The sequence below is a fragment of the Microcaecilia unicolor genome, chromosome 2 (genome assembly GCF_901765095.1).
Source record: "Microcaecilia unicolor chromosome 2, aMicUni1.1, whole genome shotgun sequence".
NCBI classification, from domain to species: domain Eukaryota; kingdom Metazoa; phylum Chordata; class Amphibia; order Gymnophiona; family Siphonopidae; genus Microcaecilia; species Microcaecilia unicolor.
In genome coordinates, this window is record NC_044032.1 from 229641412 (window position 1) to 229664096 (window position 22685).

Below are 22685 nucleotides of genomic sequence, written 5' to 3' on the forward strand. Positions count from 1 at the left end.
CCTGGGTCACAGCAAATTTGGAAGCCCTAGAGTTTTGGATCTCATAATTTAAATAAGGAAAAAGATGTAGAAATGTTTGAGGCAGATTTTTTACCTAATACATACAATTTATTTTAATTAAAATCTAATTTGCTTAACTACAAGGTGTAAACTGTGATTCTTAAAATTATTTGCAGTAAAAAGTGTGTTTGTTAAATGCTTTCCTGGCAGGGTGGGTGAAGTTAGCAGGGTCATAGGGCATTTGAAGGGGGATAGTTGTTTTTTTTTTTTTTTTTGTGGTGCTGCAGTTTGTACAAGGTGATAGTTTTTGGGGTGGGGGCAATTTGGGGGTGTTTGAAGAGTAGAGAACAGGGAAAGGCAGTTTGAAAGGAGCAATTTCCTAACAGCTATGTCTTACTGAATGTTTCTATGCCACAGCAGCTGGAACTTCTTCTCCCATACAAATACAATGGGCTATTTGTATGTTTGGGGTTTTTCTGAGTGGGGATAGTTTACTTCTTCAAAACCCCCCTTTCCAGTCCAATTTGGTCCATTCTTTAACAAAGTTTGTCTTTTTACTGTTTTTTCTCCCATGCCATGTTTCATTCCATCCATTACATTTTTTGAGAATTACACTGACAGTCAGGTGGACAGAGACAATCTCATCCCTTTTTCTATAATTCTTTCCAACTGAGTCATGTGATGCAGTGTTCCTGGCCTGCTCTGGGGGTAGCCACTTCATTCCCCGGAATCAGATCATTTCTGTAGCTTCATTAGTACCCTTAATTACCAGTATCTCTTGCTGATCACATGGACAAATGTATTACTAAGCCTGGAGTTGAGATGTCCGCAAAATCTGCATGTAACGATAAGGACCATGCAAAGACCACTGAGGACAAGATGGCAGAATGCTCTTGGGGCGTAGTCTCTCAATTTACTGAGGCGGCATTGGCAGAACTCACACAGCGGTGGTACAAGTATTAGAGCTACAACATGAAAAGCTTTCAGGCCAGATGACCAACTTATAGGGACTCCTTGCTGAAACTACTCACTGTGCCACTAAGCTAGAGCATTGGTTTTCCCCACTGTGGAAGATGACATTCATGTGGTGTGCACTGACCTAGATGCTCTTCAGGCACAGATGAAGTTTTGAAGGGGGAATCTCAGATTTCTGGGGTTCCCTGAGACCATACCAAATCATCTGCTTTTTGGAACCCTGGAGAACTGGCTGGAAAATGAGCTTCTCCTTAGTGGAGCCAAGGGCCCCGCGCATTTGGAGCAGGCGCATCATCCGGGTCAGAGAAAAGACAGAGATCCGAGGCCTCGTATAGTCATCGCTTTCATAATTATCTTATAAAGCGGAGACGAAGAAATATAAAGCAAGGTGTGATATTCTATTACATGATGGGAGCACAGTTCGCTTTTTCCAAGATTACTCAGCTACCTTGCTTGAGAAGCACCAATGGTACAACCCAATCTGCATCAAGCTGGTGGAGAAGAAAGTGCGCTTTATGTTTGTCTATCCAGCACTCTTAAGGCAAATGGATGTCTCTTGATATCTTGGAAAGTGCCCAAGACTAAATTAATACATTGCCTCAGCTTGCTTCTGCAAATTTAGGAATACTAATAGGGCATTGTTGAGAATCTTTTGGTGGCATCGTTACCACTGATTTAGTCATTTTCCATTGGATCTGTCTCTAAGATATAGAAATATTGGAGATACTATGGAACACTGAAAGCTATTTCAGCGCTAGCATATTTTAGTATCTTGTTCTCCAGTTTGTTCACTGTTTAACTGATCACAAATGTAAATGTTGTGTGAAACATATATCCTTGAGTGAGTGGGGTCTTCAGCAGATGGCGCGGGGACCCTCGCTATGTTCGGTAATGACTCCATAGTTCCCCCTGATGCACTGCATTGATGGGATGATATCAGTGTTCAGAATGTGGGAGTGGGTGAGGGGGTTGGGATGGGTAGGAAGTTGGTGAGTTGGGGTATATCTTGGAATGCACGGAACTTGTTACTAATGCTCTTGATATTGTGTACATTTCAGTGTACTGCTTATGTGATTTGGTAGAGTTGTGTTCATGGCATCCTGTATTTGTGCGCTTGCATTCGCAGTACTACAGTTGGATACCTTGGACTCCCAGGAAAGCTGGGTGCCCTGGGGCCTAATGGATACACGATGATGATTTCGGCACTCTTCTCAAGGACTAATGGCAATTGTTGTGCTAGAGGCAGAATTATTTTTTTGGAATGTATCTGGCATAACTTCTCCAAATAACAAAGAAAGAAGTACCAGGGGCTTTCACAAGCGGGACAAAAAAACTAATTCTGTATATCAAACTTATACCACAGACCCGACATGGCCTGTGTTTCGGCGCGAAGCACCTACCTCAGAGGTCATTCAATATTAATTGTCTTAACTTGTAACACCCACTGATAGCTGAATTCCAAATAAAACTTAAACCAAGTCCGCACAAAATAGCATGTACGATCTACCTGCTTGCTATACACAGGATCGTAGCATCTTAGTCATTCTAAATGTAAGTAATAATTTTTCCAACCAAGTGCACAAAGATCCTGACTGTCCTTCGAAGGTTTCATGTAGGCATTGCCTGTTTGCAGGAGAAAAGACTTTCTTATGGGTAGTGTTTATTACTCGTGGTCTGGCTCATGAAAAGGGGAGTAGCAGTAAATTAACAAAGCATTGGCCGGTACAGCAACTTTGATTGCAAAATATCAGGAAGGGCAATCTTTGTTGCTCTGCTTACAACTGGTAGACAAGGAGCTCCTATTATTTTTGGCGTATGGACCAAATTATTATGATCCTGGTTTTTGTGATCATCTGGTATAATTTTGTATGCCTTATCTAGGGACTCCCCTATTGATAGCTGGGGACTTTCTGGTGGACCCCTGGTGCCTGTTGAACCCTACAGTATAGTAAATTTAAAACAAATCAGAGAAAATTTTCTTCACCCAACGTATAATTAAACTCTGGAATTCATTGCTGGAGAACATGGTGAAGGTGGTTAGCTTAGCAGAGTTTAAAAAGGGGTTAGACGGTTTCCTAACGGGCAAGTCCATAAACCACTACTAAATGGACTTGGGAAAAATCCACAATTCCAGGAATAACATGTATAGAATGTTTGTACGTTTGGGAAGCTCGCCAGGTGCCCTTGGCCTGGATTGGCTGCTGTCATGGACAGGATGCTGGGCTCGATGGACCTTTGGTCTTTTCCCAGTGTGGCATTACTTATGCACTTATGTACTTATGGTCCAAACTGGAAGGGGCCCTTGCTAAGTGCTCTGGGCTGTTAGTTTGCAAGGTAATAATGGCAAAGTTCTTTATAGGTGGTATTTGACTCCAAATACATTGAATAAGTGCTCTCTTGTGTCCAACCTTACTTTTGGAGGAAGTGTGGTGAAAGAGGAACAGTGGAGCACATTTGGTGAGGTTGTTTAAAGCCCCGGGAATATTGGAGGGCAATTCAGTATAAGTTGCAGAACTGGATGGGCTGGAAGATACCCTGGAATCCAGGTGTTTTCTTACTTGGTAGACTAGTACCAGGCTTGACATTGGCTTAGAATGCCTTGCTTTGCCACCGTTTTAGTGCAGGACAGATAGTCTTGGCTAGGGCCTGGAAGACTGAATTGGTGCCCTCACATAAACAGTGGTTGAGTAAATTGTGGTACATATACGATATGGAAGGCTCAGTGGAAGAAGTCACTTCAGAAATGGCATAAAATATAGGGTCTTGACTAAGTTGCAAACTGTTTAAATGGATTATGTTTTAAAACTCTACATAAAATAGCAATATTTTGCTTCTTGCTCCAGGGAGCTCCTATGCTTGTGTTGAGCTAGTTTTTGTTCTTGATGATTCTGGGAAGAAAAAGCTTTTGTGTTTTTGAGACATTGTAGAATGGTTCTATATTGCTTTTGTATGGCTCTTTCAGTTTAATAAATTGATTTCATAAATAATAAAAGGAAAAAACATTGCTTGAGCACATGTACACCTGCTCCGAGTCTTGCAAATGTGCCAGCTAACTGCTCATTCAGAGTTAGGTTAGTAGTGATTAAGTGTGCATTTCTCTCTGGAGTTTAAAGCCACCTCAAAAAACCTAAAAATTAGAGTCCTGGTGCTCAGCTCCTGGTCCCCTGGACATCCAGTTTTGTAAAATCCAGCACTTGTGCATGTAAGTGATGTACTTGAACGTGTAAAGAGGATGTCTATTATCTAGGTGCCCACATTTACATGTCCATTGCACATGAAAACAACACTTACCCGCGTGAGAGCTAGCAGGGCACCTGGAAGCTATTCTGCAAATACCCACTTAACACAGCACATATTTGCAAGGTGGCGCGTATACTTGGGTGGGCCCCCAGTTATGCATGCAACTTACAGAATGCTGTATGTTATGCACATCCCTGCTGCACTTATTATATTTATTTCAGTAGTAGCTCAAGGTAAATTACATACAGGTACACTAGGTATTTTCCTCGTCCCTGGAGGGCCCACAATCTAAGTTTGCACCTGAGGCAAAGGAGGGTTAAGTGAAGATTGTAAGCTCTTTGAGCAGGGACTGTCTTTCTTCTATGTTTGTGCAGCACTGCGTACGCCTTGTAGCGCTATAGAAATGCTAAATAGTAGTAGTAGTAGTGAACTGCCCAAGATCACAAGAAGCAGCAATGGACTTTGAACCAGGCTTCCCTCACTGTCAGCTCGGCGCTCTAACCACTAGGATAGTCCTCCACTCCACACACTCCCGCACTTATGCCAGTACTATGGCTGGTGTAATTCCGAAATCACCCATTACAGAACAGGTTCCTACTGCATGTCTTTGGGACACCTAAATGGAGGTACCCAGTTACAGAATTGTCCCCATAGGTTGCAAAAGTGTATGTACCACTACGTGATGCTGTTCTTTTTTTGAATGTTTTTCTTTGTCAGTTGGCTGCCTATTAGCATGTATTTCTAGAAATCTTATAGGGACTTTACAAGAGACTCACCATGCAGCAAACCTGTTGTAAATACTCTGCAAATTGTGAATGTCCAGACTTGGCCATCGCTTTTCCTACCTAGATGATCTATGCAAAATTGGATTCATAGGCACATATGTGCCTTTACAAATTTTTCTCCCTAAACGTTGCCACACAGAAATGCAGGTAGGCCAATGCAGGTGTAATTTTGTACATTTTGTATCAGTAAGGAACAGTGCATGTGTGCGTATTTTATAAAATGTGTGCCTAGTTGCTGATCCCACCCCAACGCCACCTATTCTCAGCCCCCCACGAATACCTTATAGATTATACTTTACAAAAACATGTTTTCTGAGCATCTATTTTTATGCATGTATAAACCACGGTTAGTGCCTATTTAATCAAGTAACAAACTTATCTACATGCTCAAAGTACCCATAAGGGGGTAATTTGATAATGCTTTTTTGGCACATGAACCATAAAATTGTCAAAGGTTATATACACATAAAAAGTAAGTGCTACAGACACAAGTCATCTAGTTGGAAAAGCCACAGATTTATATGATACCAAACAAAAGCATTGCCTTAATCAAAAACTTATTCAAAGGGTCCCTGTATGAGAATTCACATAGGCCCTCAACATCAAAAGCCCAATTAACTCATTGCCACTTGGCATACTTTCACATTTCTCCTCATCCCTCCCACCCCCTCTTAAGTATTGCCATACTGGGACACACCAAAGGTCCATCAACCTGAACATCCTGTTTCCAACATTGGCCAATCCAGGTCACAAATACCTGGCAAGATCCCAAAAAAGTACAAAACATTTTATGCTGCTTATCCCCTCCCCTTATGTCCCCTTCCCTCCACCAGCACATTCCTCTGATGACTTCAGTATATACACCTCCCATATGGAAGTAACGTTCTCTTATGCTTTTGATCCTGACCACCCCCTACACTGATGAAAGACTCTCTCCTTTCTTTCTGGGAGCTGCTATTTTGTGCTCCAGCAGCAGAGTGGTCAATAAAATCAACAAGCTCTCGGTTTCCCGCAGCAGGAAGAAGGGACTTACTGGGGGTATGGGAATCCCCCTTTTTTGCAAAAAAAACTTCAGAAAAAGTAGCCACTTTACCTTGTCCCACTCGCTTACAATTCTCAGTATCACACTGTAATCTTTTCCTTGTCTCAAGGGAGCATTGTAAAATGCCCCGTAGTACTGTCTGTCGCCAAGAGAGAACTCCATGTCATCAGTCACATCTTCAGGCTGGAATTCTGCTGCCAAATATCCAACAAAATTGGGAACATTGCTGAAGAAGGACTTGTCTGTCAGGGAATCACACATAAAGACACTCTGTGAATCCCAGGGCAGCACAAGAACCTGGTAAGAGCTGGAATGAAAATGGAAGATCATCAAGACCAAAGCCAACTGTGTCGCAACCTTTTTCCACATTTTAAAAATTATATTCATAAATCTGCTTGAGGAAATCATACCGATTAGGGACTAATGAATGAGGCATAATGTAAAAATATTATTCCTATATTTATTTATTTGATATGCCACTATTCATTGTATATATCAAACCAGTTTACAACATAACTGTGAAGAGCTTCAAACACTAACATTGGGACCCCATGGTTTTGAAAATAAAATAGTTCAAAGGCAGCCATTGGGAAGGATTTACTCTCCTCACTTCCAGTGAGACCTATCTAAGGTGCAGAAGTGGTGGGAGTCCCCGACAGGATCAAGCCATTGTTCAGTCTTCTTCTGAGTTTGATACTCATTTTGCTCTGTATACTATACATCACTACACTCACTGAAGTATAATTTGTATAGTATAGTATAAGTGGAGCGGAACTCTAGAAAGGACGTCCAACTTAGAAAATACACATTCAAGTCTGAATGTCAGAAATGAACGCCCATTTCTCATGCATTTTTGAACAGAATCTGTTGACATACAACCTGTTCTAAAATACATGAGAAAAGGATGTCAAGTACTTCTACATCCAGCACCTACATCCATTTTACAAACCTAAACATAGGACAAAACAAGGTACGTGGACATCTTTGTGGCAGCATAGGACCATCCATATTATAAAGTGGCCATAGAGCTCTCTATATGAAGGAGTGGCTTAATGGTTAGAACAAAAAGCAGAGAACCAGTGGCTGCAGGTTCAAATCCCACTGTTGCTACTTATCTTTTCATTTTTCCCCTTTATTAAATTGTGAGCTCTCCAGGGACAGAAAAATATCTACTGTGACTTTCCTTACTCCCTCCAGTGGAGAACTGCTCAATTGGAGTACCTTTCTGTAACCTGGACATGCCAAGTACCAGTTCTAAAAACAGACATCCATCTTTTTTGACACGGACATCCATTCCCCTTCTGCAATTGGAATGAGGCACCCATCTTTTAGCCTCTTCCTAGTCCCGTCCAAATCATGCCCTCTTGCTATATGGACATACTGCAGATTTATATGTCCATATCCTGGCTTTATAAAATTAGGATTTGGATGCCCATGCAAAATGGACATCTAAATGCTGGTTTTCAGAAGCCCAAAACAGAAATTGAGCTTCTAAATAACCACTTTAATGTAATATAGATAAGTGAGTTATAAAAGAATAAATAAAAGCAAATTACGCAGGTGCATTATCTGACTCGCAGTGAATAAAATTACCTATGGGCATTCATAGAACGCTTACTTTAAACTGAATTAAAAAGAGGCATTCTTTTTTGGAATCTAAGACAATTGTACCTCCACCTTCACAGCCAACAGTAGTAATTACATCAACTCCATGATATAGGTTATAGACTGTATTTAGTTCCCTTCTTTTCCCTATATTGGTGCTCAGTGTGCAGCGGTGGCTAAAAAGGCAAATAGAATGGTAGGAATTATTAGGAAAGGAATGGAAAACAAAAATGAGAATAACACCTTTGTATCGCTCCATAGTGCAACTGCACCTCAAATACTGTGTGCAATTCTGGTCACCACATCTCAAAAAAGATATAGTGGTATTAGAAAAGATACAGAGAAGGACAATGAAAATGATAAAGGGGATGGGATGACTTCCCTATGAGGAAAGGCTAAAGTGGCTAGGGCTCTTCAGCTTGGAGAAGGGATGGCTGAGGGGAGCTATGATAGAGGTCTATAAAATAATAAGTGGAGTGGAATGGGTAGACGTAAATCGCTTGTTTACTCTTTCCAAAAATACTAGGACTAGGGGGGAAGGCGATGAAGCTAATAAATAGTAAATTTAAAACAAATTGGTGAAAATATTTCTTCATTCAATGAGTAATTAACTCTGGAAGTAGTTGCCAGAGAATGTGGTAAAAGCAGTTAGCTTAGCAGGGTGTGGACTTGTTTTACTGTTCTTGGATCTTGCCAGGTACTTGTGACCTGGATTGGCTACTGTTGGAAACAGAATAATGGGCTTGATGGACCTTTGGTCTGTCCCAGTATGGCAACACTTATGTTCTTATGTTCCTACAGTTGCGCCTTGTCTCCTTCTTATAGTGGACTGAAGATAGGATAATAATAATGTTTCTTTTTTTTCCTCTTTTCTGCACTTTAAGTTGCAAGTTTTTTTCCTTCTTTTGGATTACTGTTACATTTTCTCTGTCGAGATTTCTTCTTGGATAAAATGTATACATTGTTTTGTATGTATGATTATTTATTGTGCATGTTTTAAAATTGGAACCCACTTAGATTTTAGGTGGGCTATAAGTGAAATAAATAAATATACACATACAATCCCTGGGATTCTATATATGGCGCCTTAATTTCCATGCGGAAATCGAAGCATATTCTATAACAAAGCGCGTAACTTAATTGGTTAACTAGCTAATTAGCGCTGTTAATTGGATGTTAATAAGCAATTATCAGCACTAATTGGCAATAGTCCATAATTACGCACACAACTTGCTAAAGCATATTCTGTAACATGATGTGAATTAATTCTAAGTCACATAGTTGAAAAGGAGGCATGGCCAGCCATGGGCGGGGCATGGGCATTTCTAAAATCTATGCGCATTGTTATAGAATACACCTACCCTGCGCCTAATTTAGATTTCAGAATTTACACCAAATGGCTGCAACTACATTTGGTTGTGTGGATAGGCGCTCAACATTATTCTATATACTTGACAGACATGACAATACTGCGTGGAAATTTAAGCCTATTCTATAAAATTTAGGCGTACTTTACAGAATACACCTAGGTGTATTTTTTTTCTGCACGGAATTTTCAGGTGCCATATATAGAATCTAGCCCAATTATGTTCCCTCCTGTGAAAAATGTGCACAGAGCTATTTATTTCTCTTTTTGTTATTTTTAGCATACCTTATACCTTTTCACGTAGTAGTTCAAGGTGAATTACTTTCAGGTATAGTAAGTATTTTCCTGTCTATAGAGGACTTACAATTTAAGTCTGCATCTGAGGTAATGGAGGGTTAGATGATTTATGGAAGAACACTTAATTACAGTGGTTTGTAATTACCAGCTCAAAAGTATGCATAGGTTTAAAAAAAATTAAGTGTTTGTTTCAACACAGCTTTACACAAGGCATTAAGGGAGTCATTCTCCTTAATCCCATGTAATTTACTTCCACCTCCAAAATAAAACCAAGTTAAAATTGTGACCCCGCTACTTATTAGTGGCAATTATATGTGTAGGTTTGTATATTGGAACAGCTACATGTGGAAATGAAATCACTTACATGTTCAAGTTCAGAAAGGCCACTAGCAGTATAAGTGGGATTTGAACCCTGGTTGCACTTCATGCTCTAGCCACTAGACCAGTGATGGCGAACCTTTCAGAGACCGAGTGCCCAAACAGCAACCCAAAATCTAATTACTTATCGCAAAGTGCCAACAGGGCAATTTAACCTGAATAACAGAACTTTAAAAGTATTTGGCATACTTTCGAATAATTAATGTGATTTTTGCTGTTGCATGCATGCTGATTATGGGGGAGGAGCCAATCTGCACACTGCATCTCAGCCTACTTTGCGGCCATATAATAAACTACTATGGCCTCACAGTTGACTGAGATTGAAGACAGTGTGGCACCATTTTAGAGGACCTTTTTGCACTGTGTATTGGCACATACGCAGTGCAAACTGGGCATTGCTTGCTCTGACTCCACTTTGAACTGAGCGCTGCTTTGAACTGCTTTAATAGTTCAAAGCAGCGCTCAGCCAGAGAAATAAAAAATTTCTTCGGTCTTCTGGGGGAGGGGGGGGGGGGCAGTCCAGAAATGCAGGTTACACAGGTTTAAAATAATGTGTGTTAAAAAATGTGTAGTGGCCTCACCCATGATATTTAGCTTCCCTGAGCATAAGTTGCTTCCCCCTTGATAGGTAGAAAAATGAAAAAATCATACTCACTTTCCTACTCCCGCTCTACCGCTGCTCGTTGCTGGTCTCCTCATGTCTTTTCTGTCAGTTCCCGAGTGGCCACAAAACGTCATGACGTTATGCGACGGTGCTGGACTTAATGATGCTCCCGGTCTCTCCTAGGCTGCAGGCTGCGGCCTAGGAGAGTGAGTGTCGGAGCGAGGAGTAATGTCTCCTCCGCTCCGACACAACTTTGAACTGCTAGCACGATCGCGCCAGCAGTTCATGGTGGCAGTACGATTCTGGCTGCGGCGACGGTGCGCGTGCCCTCTCTGGCGCACGTGCCATAGGTTCGCCATCACTGCACTAGACTGCTCCTACACTCCTTCATCCTCTATTTGCTATCTTTTCTCTCTTGTTTTCCTGGTCCTATATTCTTTTCCTCCCTAAACATCCAGAAGTAATATTTTCTCATATCCCTTCTTAGCTCATCTCTCCCTTATCCCTATCCCTTATTTCAAAGCATTCACCAATTAAGCCATGCAGATGAACTACAGTGAGGCAGTTTTAACCATCCCGAGCACATACAAACAAGCATCTCAGACCTGATGGGTCCATTTTTGGCTTCTGCTCTCCGTAAGCTTAATCTTGGTGAAGGACCTTGCACTGTTACAAACTCTACTTGTGGAACTGGAGGATCTAAAATCATGGAAACAAGAAATTAAAAAGAAATTACTCAAGTGAGAAAATACTAGACAAATAACTCAGGTTTATGGTGTTTTCACAATAAACGGCTGAGCAAAAACATTACAGGGTAAGTTTTCAACATCATAGCTTCTGAATATGCATGTACAGTAAGAGCAGATTCAGTAAATGGCATCCAAAAGTAGGCACAGTCATGGTTTGCGGTAAGACAGTATTCAGTAAAGGGCACTCTGCACACAGTACACTTTACAGAATAGCAGATTGGTGTGCTCCCTGCACCTAACTTTGGATGCAAGCACGTATGCCTGTCAGAAGCTGATGTAAATTCTCATGCTCAGCTGATAGCAGTTAGGTATGCAAATTCAGGCATTCTATAACACTGGGCCTAATTTCTGGGAATGCCCCTGACCCTCCCATAGCCACACCCTCTTTTGAGTTGCATGCTATGAAATTTGGATGTGCATGTTATAGAATGGGGCGTATGGCAGTTCCTTGTATACCTCCAAATGAGTGCCGATTAACACCAATTACTGATTGTTAACACTTCATTAACTAGTTTACATGCAGATCTGTGATTAGACTTGTGTACCCATCTTTGGGTGACCTATCTAGAATCTGGGGGTAAGTGAAATTTCAGCCACTTAAAAATACTTTACAACGTTCATTATAAAGGAAACGTAAAGCTCTAGAGGCAGGTGTAGATGACCCACAGTATGTATATATATATATATATATATACCAATTCCATCCTGTCTCGGTCCAACCTCCACCTCCAGTAACACCTGTGCTTGGAAACGTATGCATTACAATGAGAACAGAACTTCCAAAGACTTTACTAAGCTGTAGGAAAAAGGGCCCCGTGGTAGCAGCGGGGGCCATTTTTCCCACGCGCCAGGGCCCTTTTTACTGCAGTGGGTAAAAAGCCCCTAAAAAATGTCCATACGTTAAGATGACTCTTACCACTTTCTATGCAATGGGAAGCACTTACTGCCACCCACTGAGGTGGCGGTAAGGGATCTCGCGGTTACCTGGCAGTAACCGGGCAGCGCACGGCAGTGCTCGGTTACCAATGGGTTAGCGCCGTGCTACAAAAAAAAATTTTTTCCCAACACACCATAAATGGCGCCCGCTTGAGCCAGAACTACTGCTGGCGGGTGAGTAGAGCCGGCAGTAGTTCCGGGATAGTAAGCGGTAAATCCGTGTTGGGCTTACTGTCACTTTGTAAAAGTGCCCCTGGATCTGTAGACTGCTATGGAGTAGATATTCAGCACACAGCTCTCAGCAGCTTTAAAATCATTAAGCCTCTCCTGCCCACTTAAACCTCAATGGACAGGCTGAGAAGGGACATTCAGCAGTATATAATTGGGCAGTGCTGCTGAAAATCCATTTTGGCCCCCCGCAGCATTGTCTGGTTAATGCCAGGGCAGTCCAGGGGTAGATGGAGAAAGTGGAGGCAGAGCCAGCAGATAAGCAGGTATAAGCCATATTCAGTGCTGGAACACACAAAACTCGGCCACAGAAAAATGAGTCCTATCTTTGGTCATTTAGTTATGTAGGAACCAGCATTGAATGTCGGCTGGCACTACATAACTTCCACAGAAGACCTGGATCGTCAATACCGCTGCCCAGACACAACCTGGCAGTGAATATCCAGGTCTAATTCAGCACGCAGCTCTCAGCAGCTTTAAAAACACTGACTGCTGTGGACTGAATATCATCAGGTCTGATGTTCAGTGAGTAGTGTAGATCAGATTGGTAGGGAGGACATTGTGCATTATATAATACTAGTAAAAAAGGCCCGTTTCTGTCAGAAATGAAACGGGCGCTAGCAAGGTTTTTCTCGGAGTGTATGTTTAAGAGAGAGTGTGTGTGAGAGATGGAGTGTGTGTGTCAGAGAGAGAATGAGAGAGAGAGACAGAGTGTGTGTGTGTTTGTGTGAGAGAGAGTGTGAGAGACAGAGTGTCTGTGTGTGTGAGACTGTGTGTGTGTGACAGAGAGATAGAGTGTCAGAGAGAGTGTATGTGAGAGACAGAGAGTGAATGAGTGTGTGCCCCCACCCCCTCTCGCAGGGCCCCCTCCCCACCCCCCCTTTATGGTCTGAGGACCCCCTTCCACCCCCACCTCTCTGGTCTCAGGACCCCCTCCCCACCTCCCTCTCCCCTGCCCCGCCTCAGCAATCCATGTCCAGCGACCCTCCTCTCCCCCTGCCCCCCCTGCAGCCACCCATGTCCAGTGACCCTCCCCTCCCCCCTGCAGCCACCCATGTTCAACGACCCTGCTCTCTCACCTGCCCCCCCTCCAGCCACCGAGGTTGTGTTGTGAATTGTTTGGGGCAGGCAGGACCAGAGATCAAACAATGATCCTCCTCTCCCCTGCCCCCCCTGCAGCCACCCATGTCCTGTGACCCTACTCTCCCCCTGCCCCCCCTCCAGCCACCCATGTCCAATGACCCTGCTCTCTCACCTGACCCCCCCCCCTCCAGCCACCCCAATTGAAAGGTTAAACTACACTTCATTGCTAGATGTAATCTGATACCGCCACAGAATGGGTGAGAACTGGTGCTGCGTTTCCTACTACTGGAGTTTTTGGAACAAACACAAAAATGTGTTCTAACCCTTGATCCCTCCCCTAACTAAATATTTTGGATTTCATGAGCATGGACCCTTTCTGGCTTCTGTTGGGAGTAAACATCGGTGGATATATACCAGAAATCGGGGCAGCCAGGCAAGATCCCCGGTCCTGCCTGCCTGCTGCTGGCGCTGACCTTCCCCCGCTGCCGGTCCGGATCGCGGTTACAAAATGGCCGCCGAGACTTCCAATGGCGGACTCACGAGACTCTTGGAGGCCACCCTTGTAAGTATCGGCGGCCATTTTGAACAGCGATCCAGCAGCGGGGGAAGCTAGTGTGTGGCTATCTACTGCCTAAGTCCTTACTGCCAGCTTCTCAAGTGGTAATCATGCAGTGGGCACCAGTGTGGGCACACTGCCGATCACCGCCGGGAATGCCCCCCAAGATAGAAAATAAAAAACTATTTAATACTGCAGGAACCAGCGTACACCAACTTCGGAATTACAACCGGGTACCCTCGCTACCCCAGGCAGTAGTGCCGATTTGGCACACACTACCCGCGCATTAGCCCTACCACTACTTTGTAAAAGGGCCCCTCAGCTTTTTTTTTTGAGGCATTAAGAATCTTTTGAGTAGGACAATCATTTATATTGTATGTATCTGTACTCCCAGCATTCCAATGACATCATCAGCATCATTGGAACACATCCAAGATGGCCTCTGGAACGCATGGCGTTTTCAATCTATTTAAATATTTTTCAAGCTTATTTAGCAGCGATTTTTTTCAAAAGTTAGTGTTTTTAGAAGAGCACTTAGAAAGTGATGATGTTATAGGGGTGCAGCTTATTATTTGCCTCTCTTGGTATATGAACTTAGTTGTTTACTTGAAGAGATGGCTGGAACATTTCTGTCAATTCATTTAATATTCCTTCTAAGGCCTAGTTCAGAGGCTCCAATTCAGAGGAAATATTAAATGAATTGACAGAAATGTTCCAGAAATCTGTGCAAGTAAACAACTAAGTTTACATACCAAGAGAGGTGAATAATTGCACTCTTCACATCTGTGTTCTGGCCCTGCACAACAGCAGCAGATTCTGAGACCATGATAAGGTCAGGCCACTCTACCCCTAAAGTCTGAACCAATCATGAAGTGCCATCAAGGCACTGCATCTACCCCTCCGAAGGGACACCACCTTGTAAGTGGTGGAGGGGCTTCTGTGTTTCAATGACTCAGAGGGCTATGCTGTAGGGTTACCCATATCAGACAGGCCTCTGAGGAGAAACCAGACAAAGAGTGTCCCAACCTGGAGGATCCAAGATGGCGTTGAGGGAGGACGTACGCTAGTTGAGTTCCTGTTTTACACCAGAATGCCTGAAGAGGGCGCGCTCCCCAGAGAATGTGGAAGAGAAAAGGCAAAGCCATGGTGCTGTCCTCCTCGAACATGGCTGGGGTTCCCACCACTTCTCAGTCTATTTTGGAGAGATTCGGGGTCATAACGTCGGGGATATAGGTTCTTGCTTTGGGGAACAGCAAGGCTTTATTGCCGAATCTCAGTGGAGGGAGTGACTTTGAGTCCCCCTGTTGGCACGACCCCTCCAAGACACAGAAATAGTATTGCTTCGCTATGGAGGTCAATAATGGAAACGCCCGAAGTGGGTTAGGATTTCATGTGACCCGAGGAGGTCCTGGCGCAGTATCGACTCGGATAATAAACCAACTGGGGGATTGGAGAGTGAGCTCTTCCCCCCGAAGATATCTGGAGCAGTTTCTGTGGAGAAATTGGGCTTGGTGAAGCCAATAATGTCATAATGGACGTACTATAGGAACTGCAGCAGAATGTGAATAACTCTCTTCTTCAGATGTTTAAAAATTTTCACTATGTGAGTTAAAGAATTTATATTAATACTTATCTAACAAAGTGGAAGTCCAAGATATAAAAATAGAGACTTTGATTACGGAAATGGCTTCTCTATGAAAATCAGATAATTTGGTAATGAAGAATAGTTATCTTTCTTGTAAAAATTGGAATTTCTGGAGAAGCAATTAAGGGAAAATAACTTGAGAATGATAAATTTACCTATAATATCCTATATATCAGCTACTGAATTCTTGAAGAAATATTTCTCTGATATTTTGCTAATACCTTCTGATAGCCACCATTTGGTGACTAAAATTATATTTCCTTTAAAATCTTCTTTATTAGAGAAAAGAGATGTACGTTTAACTGACATTTTGGAAAATTCAGAAGTTATAGATAGAGTTATATTATTAGTGACTTTCATCTTTGATTTAGATAGGAACAATGTTTTGAAATTGTATTTCCGATGCATGGTTGATAGTTTTTTGGGTTCAAAGATGCATATATTTCCTGACACATAAAGGGAATCGCAGACTGGGAGGTGTGAAGTCTTGGCTTTTAAGCCAGGAATCATTGCCCTAGGTGGGACCTTCCTAGCATGATTCCCTTGTAAGTGTTTTATTTCCTTATTACTTATTTGTTTGAACCTAAGAAATTATAAGAGTTTGTGGAAACAGATGAAGAATCCTCTGCAGCAACTTCCTTCAGTTACCACTGTACCGGCTGCAATAACTGATTAACCTTCCTCCCTCAGAAAATGTGAAGATTAACCATTTTGAGTTTTTCTTATTTTCTTTAAGATTGTTTTCCTGATCTTGGATCTTCCAATTATGGACAATTATGTAAATATATATTGTTGAGAGAAAATGTTTTCCTTTTTATATTAATTTCTGTGTTTCCTTACATTTATGTGATAAATGTGAATGTAATTAAGTAAAATGATAAATAAATAATAATAATAATAATAAAAGGCACTGCATCTAATTACACCTATCTACAGCTGATGACCATAGGCGTCACCACGGGGGGTGCAAACAGGTACAAACGCACCCATTGAGCCCCCTTTGCACCCCCAGTGAAAGCCGCACATGACAGCCCTGAGTCCCCAGACCTACCCAAATAGTTCAAGTAGTTCCGGGGACTCAGGGCTTTCCCCAATTTGTGGAGGGGACTTTGGAGTTGGTCTGGCAGCAGTGATCCCCAATCGCTGCTTCCCGTGCCAGCTCTGTGGTTCTAAATGGTGGCCACAAACTCTCGTGAGTCTACTGCGAGAGGTCACAACCACCATTATGATTCTCGGAGCAGGCACAGGCAGCAGCGACTGGGGATTCCTGATGCCTTAGGGAAAGAGGTGCTGCATTGGGGGCAAAGAGGGAAAGGTGCTACATGATGGGAAGGGACAGGAGGAAAGACTGCACTTGGATAGGAGGGAAGGGAGAGGGGGAAAGGCTACATATGAATGGAACGGAAAGAAGGGAAATGCAAATGGATGGGATGGGATGGAAGGGAAGGAAGGGGGAAAGGCTGCACATGTACAGAATGAAATAAAGAGGGGGGAAGTCTGCATATGAATAGAAAGGAAAGGAGGGAAATGCACATGGAAGGGATGGAATGGAATGAGAAGGGGTAAATGCACATGGATGGAACGGAAGGGACAGGGGAAAATGCTGCACATGAATAGGAGGAAAGGGGGGAATGCTGCTCATGAAGGGAAGGGGGGAAGGGAAGGGAGAGAGTGGAATACTGCACTTGGGTAGAAGGGCAGGGAAAGGAGAGGAGGAAATGCTGCACTTGGACAGGAGGGCAGGGAGAGGGGGAAATGCACATGGGTAAAATGAAAGGGAAGGGAGAGGATGAAAGGCTGCATATGAAGGGAAGAGGAGAGATGTGCTACACGTGAAGGGAAAAGGGGAAATGCTGCATATGAAGGGAAGAGGGAAAGATAGATAGATTTGAGAAGGAGGCAGAAAAATTGAAGAAAGCTGAATGTGAAAGATCAGTGCCAGACAAACAAAAGGTAGGACATGTAGAAAAAAAGGAGGTGAGGAAAAAAATAACAAATGAAACGGAAAGGAGACCTTGGAAACAGAGTTAACAGCACAGACAGAGGAAAGCAGAACCAGAGATTGGGAACAAGATGATTAGAATAATAAAATAACTAGACAACAAAGGTAGGAAAAAAAAATTTTTTCAGTTTAGTGATTGAATTATGTCGGTGTTATATGTCAACTTTATTTTGCACTGTACAGGAGGACATGTGTTTCTTTCTATTTCTCTGGTAATGCATGACATGCAGAGTCTGGTCTCTCTGCTTTCACTTTTTGTCTCCATTTCAGCTTTGTCTGCATGTTTTTTGTGGTTCCCTATTTTGTATCAGGTGAGAGTTATGTTCTGTATCTGCAACTGAGGTGAAGGATTCTGCTGACACGTGATATCTGTGTAGGATTATGTAACGGTCCATTTTATTCCAGTTTCCCAGTAGCAGGTTATTTTGGTGCCCTAGGGCCTGTCTTCATAGGTGGGTTAGGGCTAATATGATTTGGTAAGTTTTCTATATAGGTTTTGAGTGCCTTTTTGCAGGGTTTTGTGTTATTTTTCAAAATATCTGGCCTGTTTGAAAAATAAAAATGCTCAGGACTAGTGGGGTCTCCATTTCTGGTAGAGCAGTGCTGGGCATACATAGACAGTTGGGTTTTTGGGATATCCAAAATGAAGATGAATGACAGATTTTCATACAATGCCTCCTTTTATACATGTATACAAACTTCTCTCATGCCTCTTCATTGTAGATAGCCCGAAAACCCGACTGGCTGGGTGTGCCCCAAGGACTGGGTTGAGAAGCACTGCGGTAGAGTCACCATACAAACAAAAACCCATGTACTTTAAACAAAGTACTGTATCTAGCAGTGGAAGGAGTGGGTGCTGTTCCTGAGTTGATTGTCATAATTTGAATATTTTTTGTGTGGCCAGTTGTAAGGAGATAGCTTCATTGAAGAATACAACTAAGAAGATGTTCCACTCCATGTGGAAACTCAAAAAAGTAAAACCTTTCTTTCCAAGGGCTATCTTTCGCAACCTGGTACAATCAATGGGACTAAGTCACTTGGACTATTGCAACGCACTCTACGTTGGCTGTAAAGATTTGGAAAGGAGAGAAATAAATTCCAAGTCTTACCTCTGATCTGAGTAGTCATTAATATTTGTGTAGACAGCACTAGAAAGGACCCTGTAACATTCACTGTGTAGTTAGTTCCTGGATGAAAGTCAAAACACAACACCGGAGCCATGTCACAAGTGGTAAAATTAAAATTCATTTCATGAAAAAATTCCTTCTGGTACCACCTTCTTCCCTGGACCTGAAACTGAACAGAAATGTTTTTCATTGATTGAAAAATGATATTATTTTATGCCTTGAATTATTATGCTGTGCATTAATGCATTTGTGAGGTAGTATCCAAAATGAGAACCGTGAAGCAAGGATGAACACTCCTCCTCAGCTCGAAACCTTGGGGTCATCTTTGACTCTTCTCTCTCCTTCTCTGCTCATATCCAGCAGACCGCCAAGACCTGTCGTTTCTTTCTTTACAACATCCGTAAAATCCGCCCCTTTCTTTCCGAGCACTCTACCAAAACCCTCATCCACACCCTTGTCACCTCTCGTTTAGACTACTGCAATCTGCTTCTTGCTGGCCTCCCACTTAGTCACCTCTCCCCTCTCCAGTCGGTTCAAAACTCTGCTGCCCGTCTCATCTTCCGCCAGGGTCGCTTTACTCATACTACCCCTCTCCTCAAGACCCTTCACTGGCTCCCTATCCGTTTTCGCATCCTGTTCAAACTTCTTCTACTAATCTATAAATGTATTCACTCTGCTGCTCCCCAGTATCTCTCCACACTCGTCCTTCCCTACACCCCTTCCCGTGCACTCCGCTCCATGGATAAATCCTTCTTATCTGTTCCCTTCTCCACTACTGCCAACTCCAGACTTCGCGCCTTCTGTCTCGCTGCACCCTACGCCTGGAATAAACTTCCTGAGCCCCTACGTCTTGCCCCATCCTTGGCCACCTTTAAATCTAGACTGAAAGCCCACCTCTTTAACATTGCTTTTGACTCGTAACCACTTGTAACCACTCGCCTCCACCTACCCTCCTCTCTTCCTTCCCATTCCCATTCACATTAATTGATTTGATTTGCTTACTTTATTTATTTTTTGTCTATTAGATTGTAAGCTCTTTGAGCAGGGACTGTCTTTCTTCTATGTTTGTGCAGCGCTGCGTATGCCTTGTAGCGCTATAGAAATGCTAAATAGTAGTAGTAGTAGTAGCCTCCTGCACCCAACGGGCTATGGTGGCCTTGGAAGCCATATGACCCTTCTTACTGCCTCCAAAAAGGATGAAGAGATGGTCAGAAAGACCAAAGGGGAGAGGGATCCTTCATCATGACTGGTCCCTGCAGCAAGAGACCATCCTGCGCCTGGAGCCGGAGAAGACGATCGAACAGGAGCCTGACCATATCCGCGTACTAGGGACGTCTGGGCCAATCCGAGGCCACCAGGATCACTCGACCGGGATGACTGGCAATACGAGTCAGTAACCTGTCCACCATAGGCCACAGGGGAAAGGCATAGAGCAGGCCCCTGGGCTAAGGTTGTAGAAGAGCATCGATGCCTTCCGAGCCCAGCTCTCTTCCCCTGCTGAAGAAACGGGGAACCTTCGCATTGAATGCGGTGGCCATTAAGTCCATCACGGCATCCCCCAACGGGCAGCTATCTGTTCGAAGGCCAGAGGGGAGAGCGTCCACTCCCCTGGCTCCAACTGGTGGTGACTGAGAAAGTCCGCTTGCACATTCTGTGGCCCTGATATATGAGCCGCTGTCAAGAGAGAGAGATGAGTCTCTGCCCAACAGCAGATCAGGGCCGTCTCACGCGCTAGTAGTGCACTCCTGGTGCCCCCCTGATGGTTCACATAGGCGACCGCTGTCACATTGTCTGAGAGAACTCAAACTGGGCAACCAATGAGAAGAGATAGAAACTCCTGAAGGGCCGACGAATTGCCCGCAACTCCAAGCGGTTGATGGACCAAGACGCCTCCATCGAGGTCCAAATGCCCTGAGCTGTTTGTTGGATGCAATGAGCCCCCAACCAGACAGCGACGCATCCGTGCTCACGATCTTCCATTCCGGGGTTTGCAGAGGAATGCCCGACACCAGATTCTTTTGACTGAACCACCAGTGCATGATTGTGTGCAGATAGGTCGAACATGGCACCCGAACCTCGTAATCCTCTGAGAGAGAAGACCAACGGCTCAGAAGGTGCCACTGCAGAGGGCGCATGTGAGCTCTGGCCCACTTTATGACGTCCAAGGTGGAGGCCATGGAACCCAGAACTTGTAAATAGTCCCACACCCGTGGGTTCAGAGTTTGGAACAGAGCTCGCAACTGACCCTGCAACTGCTGTGCTCGAGCTGAAGGAAGAGAAACTATCCCTGTTCGGGTATTGAAGCACACTCCCATGTATTCCAGCATCTGGGAGGGCATAAGGCTGCACTTTGGGAAGTTGATCACACAACCAAGCGATTAAAGCAACCCGACCACTCTGTCAGTTGCCCGTCAACTCTCCTCGAAAGAAGACGCCCGCACAAGGCAGTCGTCTAGATAAGGATGGACTTGAATCCCTTCCTTTCTGAGATAGGCTACCACTACGACCAGGTCCTTGGAAAAAGTCCAAGGTGCTGTGGCTAGGCCAAAGGGTATCGCTTTGAATTGAAAATGACAACCGAGTACTGCAAACTGAAGAAAACGCCTGTGGGGAGGTCAAATTGGAATTTGTAAATAGGCCTCTTTGAGATCGAGAGACGTCTAAAACTCCCCTGGCTGTACCGCTGTGATCACTGAGCGGAGGGTTTCCATGCAGAAATGCCGAACCCGTAAGGACCTGTTGACACACTTAAGATCTAGGACAGGTCGCCAAGAACCACCCTTTTTTGGCACCACAACATAAAAGGAGTATCGGCCACACCCTCTTTCTGCTGGGGGTACAGGCTGGACAGCTTCCAGGCATTGTAAGTTGAGAAGGGTGTGACGAACTGCCCGCACCTTGGCGGGAGATTTGCAAGGAGAATCCAGAAATGAATCTACTATCGGACAAGCCAATTCCAACTTGTAGCCATCTCTGATAACCTCCAAGACCCATCCGTCGGATGTTACCCTGGTCCACTCCACCAGGAATAGGGACAGCCTGCCCCCAATAACTGACTGGAGATGGACCAGGGCCCCATCATTGGGTGGACCTGGCTGCGGGCTGGTTTCTGGTACCAGAAAGGAAGGCACGCCTGTCACCTCGAAAGGGCTGAGGTCTCTGAGAAGACCTTGCTCTCTGAAAAGAGGCCTCGCAACCTGGACGGTAACAACATGTATCCCTAAACTTAGGTCTAGGTCCCACCAGTCGCACAAATTTGGACCTGTCCTCCGGGAGGCACTGGTCCTTAGAGTCACTGATGTCCTTCACAATCTGTTCTAGGTCTGTCCCAAACAAAAGCTTTCCCCTAAAAGGAAGCCTTGCCAGCCGTGACTTAGAGGCCAAGTCTGCAGCCTAATGTCGCAACCACAGCCAGCGACGCGCAGTGACCGCTAGGGAAACCTCCTTCGCTGAAGCCCTCAAAAGATCATAAAGAAGATCCGCAAGGAAGGCTAAACTGGACTCTAAGGCCGGCAAAACAACATGAGGTCCTCTGGAGAGGAGGCTTTCTGTACCCACGATAAGCATGCCCACACTGCATAGGAGCCACAAACTGAAGCTTGCAGGGAAAGGGCCGCTACTTCAAAGGACAGCTTCAAGCAAGTCTCCAACTTACGATCCTGAGGGTCCTTGAGCACCGTGCCACCCTTCACAGGGAGAGTGGTTTTCTTAGTGACCACTGTGATTAATTAATCTACCGAAGGAACCTTCAGCAAGTCTAAGTCAGTAGCAGGCAGCGCGTAAAGACACGACATAGATCTAGCAACCTTAAGCCCACTGTCCGGCGTATCCTACTGCGCCGAAATAAGGATTTTCATGGCCTCATGCACATGAAAGGAACGAGGTGGGCATTTGGTGCCAGACATAATAGAGGGCACTGGACCTGTTCCCCCTGACGATTCAGGGGATGATATGGCCAAAACCTCAAAAGCCCTAATAATCAGGGAGGAAAGCTCTTCCCTGTGAAAAAGGTGGGCAGCTGTCGGGTCATCCCCCTCCTCAGAAAGCAGGGTGACCTCATCTGCCAA

General features: G+C 44.1%; 1 protein-coding gene across 1 annotated transcript in view; it reads right to left on the reverse strand.

Annotated features, from left to right (window-relative positions):
* Window positions 1–22685, reverse strand: part of SUSD1 (sushi domain containing 1) — a 326856-nt gene that overhangs the window by 56742 nt on the left and 247429 nt on the right. Inside the window, exons 17-19 of the mRNA XM_030191973.1 lie at window positions 18601–18787; window positions 10898–10991; window positions 6094–6349 (exon numbers count right to left, since the gene is read on the reverse strand). Of these exons, the coding sequence (XP_030047833.1) occupies window positions 6094–6349; window positions 10898–10991; window positions 18601–18787 (537 nt within the window). The remainder of the gene's footprint in view (window positions 1–6093; window positions 6350–10897; window positions 10992–18600; window positions 18788–22685) is intronic.